The sequence below is a fragment of the Pyrus communis genome, chromosome 14 (genome assembly GCF_041283825.1).
Source record: "Pyrus communis isolate YQ-2024b chromosome 14, ASM4128382v1, whole genome shotgun sequence".
Classification (NCBI taxonomy): Eukaryota; Viridiplantae; Streptophyta; class Magnoliopsida; order Rosales; family Rosaceae; genus Pyrus; species Pyrus communis.
In genome coordinates this window covers 6698923-6715442 of record NC_142578.1, presented here as the reverse complement: position 1 = coordinate 6715442, position 16520 = coordinate 6698923, and the positions used below count along the sequence as shown (strand labels likewise).

Genomic DNA, 16520 nt, shown 5'->3' with positions numbered 1-16520 from the left:
TTTTGAGATTCCATAAGCAATCTTAAACAAGTCATTGATTATCATTTAAGGCGTTTTAATCTTTTATTAGAAATATGTTAAAAAGAATTTATTAAAAGTTCAAATGTTTCTTGAAAATCAGTTTAAAATGCTTTCTAAAGAATCACTAGCTATGTGCTTCTCTAGAAAGTTCTGCTATGACATACGCAATTCCAAGTTTTTTCTGTCAAATACAGTCTAAAACGCTTTTTGCCCTTTCCAGAAGCCAGTCTCAAACAAGCCCTCGACTATCATGTAAAGCGTTTTTAAAATTTGCTAAACACTCCACATTCCGAAAGCGATTTTCGTTCTCGCATAAATCACTCCAGAACGGGCCCTACATTGAACATGGAAAATGTGATCGCAATCCTAACCCACCTATCGCAATTCGTCACCACAAAGTTGAACAATAGAGAGAGATACATTAAACAGCAATGCACACAAGATAATCTGAAATGGCTTTAGCTTTTCATACGTATTTACTCAGGATTCTTGAGAAAATCACATGATGAAGAAGTTGGAGGCTACTAAAAGGTCAAACAAGTCGCAGCTTTTCCTACATAGACATCAAACTTTGGACAAAAAGGATTCATCTCTCCATCCGATTTTCGGGTGTGCATTAGTAAATCATGTTAAGGAAGAGACATACCCAAGCTAAGAATCTGGAATATGCACTACACTGGTAGTTGCTTGGTCTTCCCTCTTTGATGATTTCTTTCTCTTCCTCTGGGATTGTGGTTCTTTGGCTTTCAGATCGTTGCAGAAGGACCTCAACAAGGTGGCCAGATGTTCGTTTCTGTGAACTGAAACCGTGTTTTCCATGAAGAATCAGTACATCCAGATTCCAGAGTCCAAAGAAAAAAGTTCAAACAAAAAAATATAGAAGACAGAACATAATAACTAGGTTCATAAGAATTTGGGACACATTGTTATATCATTCAATCTCGGTGGGGGTGACATCAATGAGAAATCTAAGGCTTGAAGAATGAAGACTCACCAGAAAGTATGACATCTTCCATGTTTGCAGTTTTACGACCACCGTGTTGAGAAAATAACTCGAGGTCCTTTGCCAGCTGTTCTGCTTTGCAAAATTGCAAATCTTCCATTAGTAACCCATGATTGAAATTTAACATACAGGACACTGCAGCAATCTAAACTATCTTTCAGAAGAACTGTTAAGCTCAGGAAATTTATGGCATAAAAATTCTTAGGGTGAATTGTATGATGCATCAAAAGCAATGTCACAATTTTCAAACCATCACATAATATCTCTCACAATCTCTCCCACCAACAAATCTAATCAGAATTTTTTCGACAATTTTAAAATCATCACATTATCTCTCACCATCCTTCCTACCAACAAATCTAATCGGATTTCTTCGGTCCATTCAAACAAAATGCATTCCTTAAAGAAATTTCTCCTCCCATTAATCCTGTGAGAACTTTCTTCAAATCCCACTTTCAAATCAGACCTATCATTTATCAATCGAACTCCAAAAACCCAATTCAGAAACTAATATTCCTACCAAAAGAGGCAGTCCAGTTTGGAGTTTCAATCACCTCCTACTAACGAATCTAACTGGAATTGCTTCGGTCCACGCAAACGACATTCATTTGCATCAAAATTCATTTCTACACCCAGTAACCCAGTTCCTAATCAGACATTCCATTTTCCAATCAAAATTCAAAAACCCAATTCCGAAACTGAAATTTCTAGCAAGCATTTCTGATTCGATTTTCAAACACACAAGCACAAGAATCTCACCACTCTGTTCCAGCCAGTTCTATCATCGATTAAACGAAACTGTAAGGTCATCGCAATTTTCCCAAAATTCTTAATTGCATAGCAGAAAGCAAAAAGATCAAAGTTAAGGACAAAATACCTGTATACTTGAAAGCCAAATCGGCAATGCAAGCCATCACGGGCCCCGAAATCTCCATGGCGTTTCTCTTCCCTGCAGCGAATGGGGAATTTGGAGAAGTGAGAACCGGAAACGAAATCAGGGCCGTCCAAATTAATGAAATATTATGGAAATTTGCAGAGTGCGTGCGTGCGTTCACCTTCGGCTTATGTGGATGGTGGAGAGTCTAAATCGATCTATGAGAAGCTCGCTCACTGAGTCGTCTTCCTCCCTCTCCATTTTTTACTCTTCTTGCTCTCTGGGAAATTCTAGGGTTCCGTTACTTTGCACCAATTGCGCGCGAAAACGAATCAAACGCAGCGTTTCTTAAATTGAAATGGGTTAAGAAATTTTGCAGCACATATTTATTTCCCTTTTTTTTCTTTTTATTTTCGAACAAACGATATTATATATACTAATAATATATTAACAATAATGTAGTTTAAATTTGTTTTTGACGTTACTAGTGAAAAGAAAACTATTAGGCCATAGTACTAAACGACATTTTCTCATCTTTAAATTAAATATAAATTCAAATAACGTATTTCTTTTGTAGGGTAACGTTTACAAATTAAACCAATAATTTTAGGACAGCTGCTAATATTTTCATAATTAAGTTTATCCTTGTATTATGCCCATGTAATGATGGTCGAAAAAAGTGATATCATTTTTGCATCTTCCTTTTGTCTCCAAACCCAGATTTTTGCATATCTCAAAATTAATGATATACCAAATAATTAATCACCAAAATCTTTGATTTACTTAACACTCGGAAATCATTTTCCTTACTCAAAAAGCAAATGAGGTACACATATAGTGACTGTAACAATGATACTAAACCACGTGCCGTAACATTAGTGGAGTGAGGATCCTCTCCGGATTTTCAAATCATGTTTGTTTATCGTACATCGTGTGAATAATTTTCGTAAGATATTATTAATATTTAATTTTAAATAAAAGTATTTAAAATAATTTCTGACCCATGATGTACAATAAACGGACACGATTTGAGGATGCTCATGATCCTCACAAAGAGGATCCGACGAGGATCCTCATTCACATTAGTGGACGACAAACTTCTACCCTCATTGTGTTTAACGTATAATTTTAATAAATATATACGTGTTACAAAATGACTGGATTGGTAATTCGAAGCAGCAGAGTTACGGTTACACTGAATAATTTCTCCGCTAACAGCGCCTATACACGTGATGCATCTGTGACCTGTGTAAGGGGGATGTTGCAGACAATTAATTCGCCATTAGCCAGAAGATTAGGCTGTAAATTTTACTTAATTTGTAGGATTTAGTTCCAATATATGGCTGTAAATACTTATAGAAAGAAAAGCCATTGTCCAAAAAGCACAGTCCTCATCTTTTGTAACCAAAACTTTGTGTGATAAGAAAACCCTTTTGTCTCCTGATGGAATTGGAGTCTATGAAACATGAAGCTGCCAGTCCTAGACCTGACCAAGCTGACAAACAGCAAACGCCGGACGGGACTTGCAGCTTAGTCAGCGAAGACAAAACCAAAATCACGAGGCACCCTCGATGGACCCGACACGAGACCTTTGTCCTCATAGAAGGCAAGAGGATCGTGGAGAATGTGGTCCAGAGGGGCCGGCGATCTACTTCAGCGTTGGGGACAGAAAATTTTGAACCCAAGTGGGATTTGGTCTCGTCTTACTGCAGGCAGCGCAGCGTGAGCAGATGGCCTGTTCAGTGCAGGAAAAGATGGAGCAATCTGCTTGTGGATTTTAAGAAAATCAGGAACTGGGAGGCACAGATAAAGCAGGAGGCCGAGTCGTTTTGGGTGATGAGGAATGATGTGCGGAGGGAGAGGAGGCTGCCTGGTTTCTTTGATCGGGAGGTTTACAACGTGTTGGTTGGAAAGGAAGTGACTGCAATGGAAGCCTGTCCCCTCGCATTGTTTATGCCGGGGCAAACAGATGCGAAGGATGGTGATGGGATAGAGGACGCGGCTGCAGAGGAAGAGGATGAGGAGGAGAGACCTGAGAAAGATTTAAATGGTGGTCGAGATGATATGGCAGAAGATAGATTAAGTTCAGATTTTGAGGAGTCTGGGCAAGATGAGACAACCAAGAAATCAAAGAATGAAAACCTTATGCAAGACAGTCCAACAAAAACAGTCACAACTCCAATGCCTAATTCAGGTGATTTATTTTCTTTGCACTGAAATCGTATTTCATTACAATCGTGAATCGTGATCATATAAGCTTTCGGGTTTATGATTCTTCATCTAAATGCAAAGATCCATCTGAACAGCTATTCAAACATAATACATTGGAATTGAAGCAAACTTACAACTTGTATTTTGTGTATTTGTTGTGTTTTATCTTCCAGGTGCGATAAAGGAGAAACTAAGTCTAGGCTCAAAGACTTCTGGAGAAAATGTTTATCAGGAGAAATGGAAGCAGAGGCGGGTGTCAACAGATGAAAGCGAACACAGCAACATTGACCAGCTGATCAAAGTTCTGGAAAGGAACAGCAACATGCTGAATGCGCAACTTGAAGCTCATAACATAAATTGCCATTTTGAGAGGGAACAAAGGAAGGAGCAAAACAACAGCATACTCGTTGCTCTCGGCAAGGTCACAGATGTTCTAGCAAGAATCGCCGACCAATTATGATCAACCTTTGTGGTAAAGCGAAAAACTTAGGAAGCTGCATACACATCTTTATCCTAGGCTCATTTTTACTTTCTTCTTGTACCAGTTATTGACATAAAGCTATCGAATTTATTTCTTCTAATCTTAAGTAGTTAATTAGAGACGACATCAGACTCCATAAGAGATACAAAGATCATTGTTAGCTTCGTAAACTTGATCGTTTCATCTGGTTACTGTTATAATTAGCAAATTTTTGCCATCTAGCTATGCAAATTGAAAGCAGGATACTAAAATTTCAGAATAGTTTCTTGGGATCGATGGCAATGAATTTAAATTTCATATGAAGAACACAAAATTGTCATCATACATATAAGATTGATAGATGAACATCTAGTATAAAGAGAACAAAGCCATACATACACGAAGAGGATGAGATTCATGAGAACTTACAAGTAAACGAGCCTTACAACCAGTTAGAGCAAAAGGCAGAACTCAAATACGGCCTTTTCCTCCTTACTTAGCAGGAACAGCCTCGACCAGCCTCGAAAAATAAAATTGTGTAGTGGTTAGTCCTCTCTTCCTTATCCTCCATCCAACCTTCTTCAAAGCCCTCTCCACATCCGCCTCTGCGTGTAGGTACGCTCTTGTTGCCTTTGAAGGCCCCAGGAACAACTCTCCTATCCTCTTTAGCACATCATAATACAATGTCTTTGGTGCAAAACTTATAAGCAACCGGTTCTCCGCCAATGAGGCAAGATGTGCAATCATCCTGTCAGCCTTGCTCTGCGGATAATGAATCAAAACATCTAGACAGACCATCGTGTCGTACTTCCCATCCAAGCTCTCTAAATCCTTCACTTCGAATTTTGGCAGTACTGGTCCTGCCGACAAGCCATTGCTTAACTGAAGCTGCTTTTTTGCCTGCATAAAAATCAAAAGTGTGAGATTAAACCACAGCCACGAGCAATTCACATTCAAGCAAAACAATCAACCAATACAACCCAGATTATAAAACTCCAACTCCAAAACCCACATCCAAAAAAGCAGCTTTTTCCAAATTTACTTATTTAAATCTCAAATTTCCAGCAAAACAATCACCAACACTGACCCAGATTCGCAAATTCCAATTCCACAAAAACCCACATTGCCAATCGGCTTCGTTCCACCGAATTCAACATTTCCCTCCAAAACCCACACCCAAAAAAGCAATCTTTTTTTTCAAAAATTAGTTAGAAATTCACATTCGAGCAAAACCATTACCAACCCAGGTTAGCAAGTTCCGATTCCACCAAAACCCACATTGCCAATTTCCCCAAGTCCATCAAACCAAAACTTCCCTCCAAAACCCAAAACCAAAAAAAGCAGCTTTTTTCAAAATCACTAGTTCAAAACTCACCTGCTTCTCAGCCTCTGCAACCATGGCAGCTGAAATATCAGCGGCCGTGACAACCACCCCTTCCTTCGCCAACGGAATCGCCAACCAGTCCCACACCCGGCGTCGCACACAGAGACCCCCTGAAGTGGGCCCTCATCGGTCTCAACGGTCTTGGAGTGCCCGAGCCTGATGTCCCTCTGAACTCGGTTGACGTCATCCGTCTCTCTGTATATCTTCTTCCATCGCTCGAATCCAGAATTGTTGAAGTAGTCCTTCACCACCTCCTTGTCGCCACCGCCGACTTCTTCGGCCTGGAGGCGGCGACGCTTTTCCGGGTCGGATAAGGAAATCGCGGCGGCGAGGGCGGCCATCGATCCGCCGCCAATGGCGGCAATTGTGGCGCTGTCGACTTCGGCAGGAGGCGGGAGGGCGAAGAGTGGCTTGACGACGGTGGTGGGGGAGTTTTAGGGTGGTAGGTTTTGTTGGCTTTGGGGAGAATATGGGCCTGGGATTTGGGTTGGGGAAGTGGAGTGGGGAGGATAGTGAGGCGGAGGATGCCATTTTTTGTCCTTTTTTGGGTGTTCTCTCTCCGACAGGCGAGAGAGACTGTGGGAGTGTGACTGTGTGTCCGCTGGGCAGTTGATGAGCTTATCCTCGATAGGATAAGAGCTCAGGCTTCCTCGATTCCCGCAGGCCCCACTTTTTGTCAGGCTGTGGTTTCAAAAATATTTGGGTACGCCGGCCGTGCCACATCGCCCTGTCCTTGCATTCACTCCATCAAAGTGAATTTGAGTCTTGAATTGGAAGCCCTGCAAGTTTTTAGGCATTGCTAGTTTTTTTTTTTTTTTTTACATTATGGGAAGGAGGAATTCAATTGAGCCACATAATGAACAATTTAATTTGATATCGAATTTGTTATTCACGAGATTCGAACTAAGACCTCTTACTTACAAGTGAAAAAGAATACCACCAGATCGTAGTACTGAATGACCACTTTGCTAGCATTAACTTATAACACAATGATCATGTGGTTCAAATAGCCTATAACATGAAAAAAATGAAAACCAAACTAATTCAAATAAAGTAACGTCTCAAGAAGAAAAAAAAAAACACACAAAAAACCAAAGATTTAAAAAATGAAACTAGCCTTCATGCATGTGTTCATGCGCGTGCAGAAGACATTTTTTAAATCACAGCGTGTTACGCGCGACTTACACATTCTAAATGTATTTATATGCGAAAATTGACAAAAGGAAAGTCAAATATTTCAAGTAAATGAATAATCTTACACTATGTTTGGATGAAGGAAATAAACTTGGAATTTGGATAAAAGTCAGAATTTATAAATTGACATGCACAAATTCCCTTATTTGGATTTATAATGACACACCCCGACCGAGATCGGAGCGTGCTGGCCGTCACACAAAGGTGACGAAGCCATGTGCACGTGCGGAAGCTAATAAAGTAGTAATATAAAAGTACGAGTAATTAAAAACTAGCATACAAGGTACTAAAACAAGTGCTAGAAGTGAGATACAAATTCAGAGTAGGTCTATAGCAGCCCAAACAAAACGACAACAGTAGTACGCCCGAAGGCGACCCTACAATGTGGAGTGTCTGTCAGAACGCCGGAAAGCCCTCAAGGGAAAACCACCGCAACGGCTAAGCAACTAGAACCTGAAGGGGCGCAAAACAAAAGCGTGAGTGGGCAAAAACAAAGCTCTTTGAAAACCATTTAACAAAATACATTCTAACCCCTCGCCGTAAAACCCGTATACTTTCCAGAAAATAAACATATATACGTATGTATAGATATGCCAATCATGCTCCAAAATATGCCATTCATGCTTGAGAATATGCCATGCCAAAGCCTCATAATGAATGTAAGTGCCCAGGTATAAATCATATCAACATCATAACATCTGGCAGCCGGAGTCACCTAACGTGACCTGTACGGCTGCATCTAGAGCTCAAATCTCAACTCTATAACTAAACCTGCCCACGAGTCGGAACCACTCAAGGTGGTCTGTACGACAGGCCTGGGTGTAACATATATATACGCTCTAGTGCTACGATCACGTGAAGGCTGTGCGAATAATCGCGGGTCACCTACGAGTCGGAACCACCTAATGCGGTCTGTACGACAGGCCTATGCACCTAACTTGGATCCAAGCTGAGCGTGTGGTGCGGGAGGTGAACATCACGTGAAGGACTGTGCCCTACTCTGGGCGGGAGCACTAACACCGGGGGTGCAGGTTATGAGCTCTCTAGACATCTCAAACCACTACTGAAACATAAACGTGAATGTCACTTACCTGGCACTTACCTGTGCATCCACAGCACCCAATATGCATATGTATATGTATGCCACTAATAATGCATGCAATGATGCGTAAACGATAATAATAAAGTGCATGGCATAATGTAAATAACCCTTTTTAATCAATTTCTGGGAATATAAATGTATATAGGTATATACGGAAAACAAAAGCCCACTCACTGATACGTGGAAGGGTCGTAACCCCCCTGCCTCGCGTGACCACACTCGTCCTCGGGGTACGTGTCACCAATATGCGAAATAACTATAAAAACGTTAACTTTAAAGCACATAACCAACTTCTCGTAAAAACTTCTCATACGTTGCTCAAAATGGACAAATGAATATACCCACGTGCTCTACACAACCTCAGGATCACAACCATAATTTTAAAATAATTTTTGGACCTCACACGCGCCCCCACGCGCCAGAACAGGCACGGACCCACGCGCGGCCACGTGCCAGGCACACTGACGGTGTCAACAGACGCCGTCAGGAATATCGCCGTCGCCGGCACCGTCGCCGGAAAACCTGCAAATCACTATTTCTCACTCGTTTTTCCACCTTTTTCCACGTTTCTTGCACCAAAATCAACCCTAGAGCTAGTAGAACATGTCCCAACAAGTTTTAAGGCCTAAAATTACGAGATTATACCTGTCCAAAACTTCAAAACTCGGCCAACTCCACAACCAACGATCCTGTTTCAACCAACGAGCCACTCCCAAGCTCCTGGGAACCCCACAAACACAACTACAAGCTCAGAAATCCCAAAAACTCAATGTATAACTTTTGCATGAACAGTACTCGAATCGGCCATCGTCGAAACGACGTGAAAACGAAGGATTTCTCACCTAAAAAGGGTATGGCTGAGCTTGCCTCGACCTCACGAGCTCAAATGTGTCCTTGGTTTCCTCGATCTGTGAACATTCGAGTGGGTGTGTGTTGGTCCGTACGTTTTAGGAAGAAGAAGAGGGATAGATGACTCGGGGGAGAGAGAAGACAGAAGGAGAGAGAGAAGGGCAGTGTCTGTGTGTGTGTGAGGTTCCAAACACATGCCACAAAACACCAAATAACCAAAACGTGACAAAAGTACACTAGGGGTAAAATTGTAATTTCATACGTACGTTTCGATATTTTCGGGACGGGATATCACATATAAACACAGAAATTTAGAATCTCCGCATGAAAATAAAAAATTGGAATTTGGGGCCTCCAATTCCCAAGTATAAATTCCATGTAAATATGTGTCATTTCTCAATTTCTATAATTGAGAGTTTAAAATTAACAAATTCCATTCTCAATTCCATTGTTCTTTTAGATTAATCAAACAAGAAAATTTACAAATTCTATAAAATAAAATCCCTTCATTTCAATTTCCGTCATTTTAAAATTCCTTAATAATCTTAAATTTCTTCATCCAAACATAGTGTTAGATAATGTTAGAAGGAACCCCTCATAAACCAATTGAAGCAATTGAGTTCACATAATAAAATCAGTCTCTATATAATTTACATTAAGAATAGAGAAAATAATATTTAATTAACAATTGATTGAATCACATTATTACTAGCCCATTGTGAGGCTAAAGTCTAAACACATCCGTCCCCCTTAATGTAGATAATATCATTTGTTAAAAAAATAAAAAAAATCATTTGACAACTAATTTAATCACATTATTATCCGCGTGCAAAAGACCTTTTTTATAACTAGCATTACACGCCTCTTAAGATGTTTTGAACATGTTTAAAAATAGAGAAAATAATATTCAATAAACAACTGCTTGAATCACATTATTACTAGTTCATTGTGAGGCTAAACCCACCCCATCCCCTTTAGTGTAAATAATATTGTTTGTTAAAAAAAAATAATCATTTGACAACTAATTTAATCACATTATTATCTGCGTGTGAATGCCTTTATTTATAACGGGCATTATATGCCTCTTAAGATGTTTTGGACGCATTTAAAAATAAAGAAAATAATATTGAATGAACAACTGATTGAATCACATTATTGCTAGCATATTGTGAGGTTAAGCCCACCACCCTCCCCCTTAGTATATATAATATCGTTTGTTAAGAAAAAACAATTATTTGACAACTAATTTAATCATATTATTGCTAACCTATTATGAGGCAAAGCCCACACCCTCCTCCTTAGTGTAGATAATATTCTTTGTTAAAAAAAAAAAAAAAGGAATTGTTATTAGCACTCCAAAAATCTCATTTGGCACTCCAAACTTTCTATAATTAGAAAGAAAAATACATTTGTGAGGAGTGTAGAATGAGATTTTTGGAGTGCTAATAACAGTATTATACTCCTGCTCCTTCTCCTACTCATGCTCCTGCTTCTTCTCCTCCTCCTGCTCATGCTCATGCTCCTGCTCCTTCTCCTGCTCCTGCTCCTTCTCCTTCTCCTCCTTCTACTCATTCTCCTCCTCCTTCTGCTCCTCATGCTCCTGCTCCTGCTCCTTCTCCTCTTCCTCCTGCACCTGCTCTTGCTCCTGCTCCTACTCATTCTCCTTCTCCTGCTCCTGCTCTTGCTCTTGCTCATTCTCCTTCTCCTTCTCCTTCTCTTGCTCCTTCTCCTTCTCCTGCTCCTGCTCCTGCTCCTGCTCCTTCTCCTTATCCTGCTCCTTCTCCTGCTCATTCTCCTTCTTCTTCTCCTCTTCCTCCTCCTCCTCCTCCTCCTTCTCCTCATCCTCTTCCTTCTCCTCCTCCTGCTCCTCATCCTCCTCCTCCTTCTTCTTCTCCTTCTCCTTCTCCTTCTCATCCTCCTTCTCATTTTCCTTTTCCTGCTCCTTCTCATTCTCCTTCTCCTTCTCCTTCTCATTCTCCTGCTCCTGCTCCTCCTCCTTTTTCTTCTCCTTTTCCTTCTCCTCCTCCTCATTCTCCTTCTCCTCCTCCTGCTCCTACTCCTTCTCTCCTTCTTATTCTCCTCCTCCTCATCCTGCTCATTCTCCTCATTCTTCTCATTCTCCTTCTCCTGCTCCTTCTTCTTTTCTTTCTCCTGCTCCTTTTCCTTCTCCTTCTCCTGCTCCTGCTCCTACTCCTCCTCATCCTCTTCCTCTTCCTTCTCCTTCTCATCCTCCTATTCCTGCTCATGCTCCTCCTCCTCCTTCTCCTTTTCCTTCTCCTTTTCCTTCTCCTTCTCTTTCTCCTCCTCCTGCTCCTTCTCCTTCTCATTCTCATTCTCCTTCTCCTCCTCCTTATCCTGCTCATTCTCCTCCTCCATCACCTTCTCCTTCTCCTGCTCCTTCTCCTTCTCCTTCTCCTTCTCCTGCTCCTGCTCCTGCTCCTTCTCCTCATCCTCCTCCTCCTCCTCATTCTCCTTCTCCTGCTTCTGCTCCTGCTCCTGCTCCTCCTCCTCCTCATCCTGCTCATTCTCCTCCTTCTTCTCCTTCTTCTTCTCTTTCTCATGTTTCTTCTCCTTTTCATTCTCCTTCTCTTTCTCCTGCCCCTGCTCCTCCTTCTCCTTCTTATCCTCCTGCTCTTGCTCCTGCTCCTTCTCATTCTTTTTCTCCTCCTCCTTCTTCTCATTCTCCTTCTCCTTCTCCTTCTCCTTATCCTGCTCTTTCTCCTTCTCCTTCTCCTGCTCCTTCTCCTTCTCCTTCTCCTGCTTCTTCTCCTTCTCCTTCTTCTTCTCCTCCTCCTTATCCTGCTCCTTCTCCTTCTCCTTCTCATTCTCTTTCTCCTTCTCCTCCTCCTTATCCTGCTCCTTCTCCTTCTCCTTCTCTTTCTCCTTCTCCTGCTCCTGCTCCTCCTCATTCTCCTTCTCATTCTCCTGCTTCTGCTTCTGCTCATCTCCTTCTCCTTCTCCTTCTCCTCCTCCTCCTCTCCTTCTCCTTCTCATTCTCCTCCTCCTCCTCATCCTTCTCCTGCTCTTGCTCCTGCTCCTGCTCCTTTTCCTTCTTATTTCTCCTCCTCCTGCTCCTCCTGCTCCTGCTCCTGCTCATTCTTCTGCTCTTTCTATTTCTCCTTCTCCTGCTGCTGCTGCTCCTTCTCCTCCTTTTCCTTCTCCTGCCTCCTCATTCTCCTTCTCCTGCTCATGCCTCCTCATTCTCCTCTTGTCCTCCTCCTTCTCCTTCTCCTTCTCATTCTCCTCCTATTTCTTCTTCTCCTGCTCCTGCTCCTGCTCATCTCCTTCTTCTCCTACTCCTCCTCCTCTTCTTCTCCTACTCCTCCTCCTCTTCTTCTCTTCCTTCTCTTTCTCCTCCTCCTTCTCCTGCTCCTTCTCCTTTTCCTCCTCATGCTCATTCTCCTGCTCCTGCTCCTCTCATTCTCCTTCTCCTTCTCCTTCTCCTCCTCATTCTCATCCTCCTGCTCATGCTCCTTCTCCTGCTCCTGCTCTTCTCTTTCTCCTTCTCCTGCTCATTCTCCTGCTCCTGCTCATCTCCTTCTCCTTATCTTCATCCTCCCGTTCCCGCTCCCACTCCTGTTCCCCCTCCCGCTCTTCCTCCTCCTCATTTCTCCTTTCTCCTTCTCCTTCCTCCTTTCTCCTCCTCATGCTCCTCTTGCTCCTGTTCCTTCTCCTGCTCCCGTTCCCGCTCATTCTCCTCCTCCTCCTCCTCCTCCTCCTCCCGCTCCCGCTTCCGCTCCTTCTCCTCCTCCTCCTCCTCCTGCTCCTGCTCCCGCTCATTCTCCTTCTCATTCTCCTCATCCTCCTCCTCCTCCTCCTTCTCCTTCTCCTTCTCCTTTCTCCCTCTTCTACTCCTTCTCATTTCTCCTCATCCTGCTCCTCCTGCTCCTGCTCCTACTCTTACTCCCGCTCCCTGCTCCTTCTCCTCCTCCTCCTCCTCCTTCTTCTCCTTTCTCCTTCTCCTTCTCCTTCTCCTCCTCCTCCTCCTTTTTCTCCTTTCTCCTTCTCCTTCTCTTCCTCCTTTCTCCTCCTCCTTCTCCTCCTGCTGCTGCTGCTGCTACCTTTCTCCTTCTCCTTCTCCTTCTCCTCATCCTCCTCCTCCTGCTCCTGCTCCTCCTCATCCTCCTCATGCTGCTGCTACCTTTCTCCTTCTCCTGCTCCTGCTCCTGCTGCTCCTCCTCCTCGTCCTCGTCCTCGTCCTCATCCTCGTCCTCGTCCTCCTCCTCCTGCTACCTTTCTGCTTCTCCTGCTCCTGCTCCTGCTACCTTTCTCCTTCTCCTGCTCCTGCTACCTTTCTTCTTCTCCTTCTCCTTCTCCTCCTAATTTTTATGAGGTCTAGCAAAATTGATGAAAAATAACCCCTGATTTTTATGAGATCTAGCAAAATATACATGGTTTATTGATCTAAAACAATATAACCCAAACTAACTATGGATTTGAGGCAAAAATAACACACAATATTGTTTGAACCATCCTAAACTTAAACATGAAATTGAAAAATAGTAGTGAACACATAGAATTTCAGTTTCAGAAATAATTGATTAGTTATCAAAATGCAGTTTCTAATTTAAAATTGATAGATTATATGGAATCAAGAACATGCAAACAAGGATTTCAGTTTAGTACCTTTTGTTTGGAGGCAACTTGTTGCTTCTAGGGAGCTTCTTGTTCATTCTGAAGTTGTTGATCATTGAGAACTTGTTGCTCGGCTAGAATTTGTTCTTCTTCTACCATTATTGCTCGTCGAAATTTGTTGTTCTTGGCAAGTCCTTGTAGATTTTGGTTTGAAATTTGGAATTGGGTTTTGCGGAAAGGAATCCGAATTGTAGGGGTGGTTGGTGCAATTAATGGCGGTGGAGTGGTGGATTGAATGTAGTAACCATTATATTTGTAACAAGCTTGGGTTATTTCCGTCATGGTCATTTTTGGGATAATAAATGTTATGCGGGTTGGGCTTTTAGTTGAGCCCGCATTTTTTGTTTTTTAAGAGCTTGGGTTATGATTAAAGCTTAAGCCTTTTTTATTAAATAATAGTTTAGGATGGTTTTTCATTAAATAAAAGTTAGCCCAAGCCTTTTTCATCAACGCTCCGTTAATTTTACTAGATGCTGATATCTCAGATTATAAATAGAATACCTTGTGTAATGTTGTTGTATTTGGCAGAATGCGTCTGATCTATCAGATCTAGTCAGCTCGGGAAGAGACAGAAAACCAGAAGAAGTGACTTTTGCTGATGAATGTGAACTAAAAAGTTAGGCTTTCCGGGCAGAGAGGTCTTTTTTGGCATACTTCTCTTTCTATTTTATTTATATACATAATAATAAACTTTGGCATAATTGTCTTCATGAATGCCATGTTCTGGGGATTGCTTCTGTGTTTGTTTTTTCAGATGACACCTATATCTCATTAAATATTGGAATCAGGACATCCCTATCTTCTACAAAACCATAAGGCCTAAAACACTAATTTTTCATGTATCATGATTACTTCTCTTACCATTGCAGGAACTCTTACGTAAACGCTAATATCACAAAGTGGTTTTCTTGTACTTAGATTGACCTTTAAATTTTCTGCAGTTACCAAATTACGTGTCTTTTGTCTTCTTCACCCCCTTGGAAATTTTTTTGGCAATGTTGTCAAAGATTCACTATATCTTGTTTATGGTTTCATGCTTATTAAATTTCTTCTGCTTATACAAACAACCAAGGTTCTGGATGTCAAGGGTATTGTCTATTCGATAATTTATACGCATTCCGATTTTTCGCAGGTGTTTCTTTCTAGGTAAATCATATAGCTTGGCCGGTAAGAGGGTAGAAGCTTATGTGTTGTACTGCCATGCTCGCTCCCTTGCAGAGAATGCCCTACAGAAATTTCAATCTGTGAATAATGGTGACGAGGTTCGTATTACTGTAGGCCTTTTATTGTTGTCAATGTGTTTACATAAACATTGAGTTAACAATATGGACCTTTGTACTTTAAATTAATACCCTTTTGTCAGATGTATCTTGGGTATAGCCAAGCTACGTTAGGTATCTGTTTAGTCTGTCTTTTGGAGTTGAAGCTTTCAATTAGTTGACCTCTTATCATACCATATACCAGTTTTCATGCATGAGCACTAAGATGAATATAAGTTTGATTGGTTCTATCTTTATAGCAGGCGATGATCAAAGAGTTGAAGACATTGTGTGATGAGTGCAGATCCAACAGTTGCATAGAACATGCCACGGGGATCATGGAAGAGCTTCAGGCTCCTGAAAACCTTTCAAAAAAGATATCTAATATCAACTTAACTGGTGTTGACAAGAAGGTAAGACTTGGTCATTCCCTCTTTAACCATTTTTAGGCAGAATCTCCATGATTTTACACACACAAAATTCTGTTAATCATGTCAGTGTTTATCTGGTTTGTGTATAAATGTGCCGGGCAAGATAGTGAGGGTGTTTTGCATACTCGATCAGGATCCTCTCCATTTGGGTCCAAAAGTGAAGAGGTCTACTTGATTCTGGACCAATTATGGCTGTCTGTGGCCCGTCTAGGCCTGCCCAGACATTGTACTTTCCAGATTAAGAACTGGCCTTTTCCTTGTGCACTTCTTAGGCTTTATGGATGCTCAAGCTGTTATGTGTTTTCTAGGTTGTGAGAAAACCGGGACTTCTAACCCGTGATACTTTGCTATAGTAACTATCTTTTGGATGAGTTTTTTTTTTTTGACAAATTTGTCTATAAGCCTCTCTGTGATTATGCTCATGTTCGGGCATGTAATAGAATGTGCCTAGGTCTAATATTCTGACACTTTTGTGATATGCTGATTTGGGTATTTTCCAGGTGGAGTTCCTCCTCGAGAAACTTGATGTCTATGAATCTGCAGTTGGCGATGCAAACGTGAAAAGTGCTCCACGGATTGAAGCTTTCCCTCCTCCCTTTCAATCAATTCCTCGAAACCCTATTGTGCTCGACCTTGCCTACAATCATATTGACTTCCCGTCACTTCAACATAGGATGAAGAAAGACAAAAGCGGCGGCTTCCTTAAAAGGTTTTGGGTTGAGTTCTCTGAGTTTTTCTATACGATAGGTTCATTACACACTCCGAAGAAGTTGAGGATTTCTGTTACTTGTACTTTGTCCTCGGCGGCCTTTGAGAAACAGTTTTCGAAATTAGCAAACAGGAATATGGAGATGCAACTTTCTTTTTTGCTGTCAAATGATGAAAAATATAACAACGGAACTCGAAATTTTACAGTGAAAGCGCTGGTTGTTGTTCTGATGAGTTTTTGGGTTTTAGATTATTTCGATCATTGAAGATGCATGCGACTGTGGCCTTCTCTGTGGGTCTGCCCGAACCCGCTGTGTTCGGGACGGGTTCGGGTTTGTCGGGGGAAATATCCATCTCCAGAGAAACTTGGTTACCAGATCTCACAGCAT

At 41.6% G+C, this 16520-nt stretch overlaps 3 protein-coding genes and 1 pseudogene across 5 annotated transcripts; 2 read left to right on the top strand and 2 right to left on the bottom strand.

The window, feature by feature from the left end:
* Positions 1–467: 467 nt before the first annotated feature.
* LOC137713621 (protein MHF1 homolog) lies at positions 468–5138 on the bottom strand. 2 transcript variants are annotated; one of them, XM_088683620.1, is made up of 5 exons: positions 4999–5138; positions 2080–2178; positions 1902–1973; positions 1016–1096; positions 468–821 (listed from the first exon to the last, which is right to left on the bottom strand). In XM_088683620.1, the coding sequence occupies exons 3-5, from the start codon at positions 1957–1959 to the stop codon at positions 673–675; spliced, it is 288 nt and encodes a 95-aa protein (XP_088539746.1). In that variant the 5' UTR covers positions 1960–1973; positions 2080–2178; positions 4999–5138; the 3' UTR covers positions 468–672. The 2 variants fall into 2 exon arrangements, with proteins under 2 accessions (XP_088539746.1, XP_088539747.1); XM_088683621.1 differs by lacking the exon at positions 2080–2178 and having other exon boundaries at positions 4999–5118.
* Positions 3312–4714, top strand: LOC137713619 (trihelix transcription factor ASR3). Its single transcript, XM_068452942.2, has 2 exons — positions 3312–4092; positions 4283–4714. Exons 1-2 carry the CDS (start codon positions 3342–3344, stop codon positions 4567–4569), a joined length of 1038 nt encoding a protein of 345 aa, XP_068309043.2. The 5' UTR covers positions 3312–3341; the 3' UTR covers positions 4570–4714.
* Positions 4867–6575, bottom strand: LOC137713620 (magnesium protoporphyrin IX methyltransferase, chloroplastic-like; annotated as a pseudogene). The gene is made up of 2 exons (XR_015955407.1): positions 5945–6575; positions 4867–5469 (listed from the first exon to the last, which is right to left on the bottom strand). The product of XR_015955407.1 is annotated as a magnesium protoporphyrin IX methyltransferase, chloroplastic-like (transcript).
* A 7678-nt stretch (positions 6576–14253) lies between these two features.
* Positions 14254–16397, top strand: LOC148691149 (uncharacterized). The gene is made up of 4 exons (XM_088684649.1): positions 14254–14371; positions 14866–14995; positions 15256–15405; positions 15924–16397. Exons 3-4 carry the CDS (start codon positions 15259–15261, stop codon positions 16395–16397), a joined length of 621 nt encoding a protein of 206 aa, XP_088540775.1. The 5' UTR covers positions 14254–14371; positions 14866–14995; positions 15256–15258.
* Positions 16398–16520: the final 123 nt, after the last annotated feature.

Bases quoted from the DNA above. Each gene is read 5' to 3' on its own strand.
- LOC137713621 (XM_088683620.1), bottom strand. From the start codon at position 1,959: ATGGAGATTTCGGGGCCCGTGATGGCTTGCATTGCCGATTTGGCTTTC. The intron at 1,097-1,901 runs GTATTTTGTCCT...TTTGCAAAGCAG, and splicing joins TTTGGCTTTCAAGTATACAG to AACAGCTGGCAAAGGACCTC. The intron at 822-1,015 runs GTGAGTCTTCAT...ACACGGTTTCAG, and splicing joins GGAAGATGTCATACTTTCTG to TTCACAGAAACGAACATCTG.
- LOC137713619 (XM_068452942.2), top strand. From the start codon at position 3,342: ATGGAATTGGAGTCTATGAAACATGAAGCTGCCAGTCCTAGACCTGAC. The intron at 4,093-4,282 runs GTGATTTATTTT...TTTATCTTCCAG, and splicing joins AACTCCAATGCCTAATTCAG to GTGCGATAAAGGAGAAACTA.
- LOC148691149 (XM_088684649.1), top strand. From the start codon at position 15,259: ATGATCAAAGAGTTGAAGACATTGTGTGATGAGTGCAGATCCAACAGT. The intron at 15,406-15,923 runs GTAAGACTTGGT...GGTATTTTCCAG, and splicing joins TAACTGGTGTTGACAAGAAG to GTGGAGTTCCTCCTCGAGAA.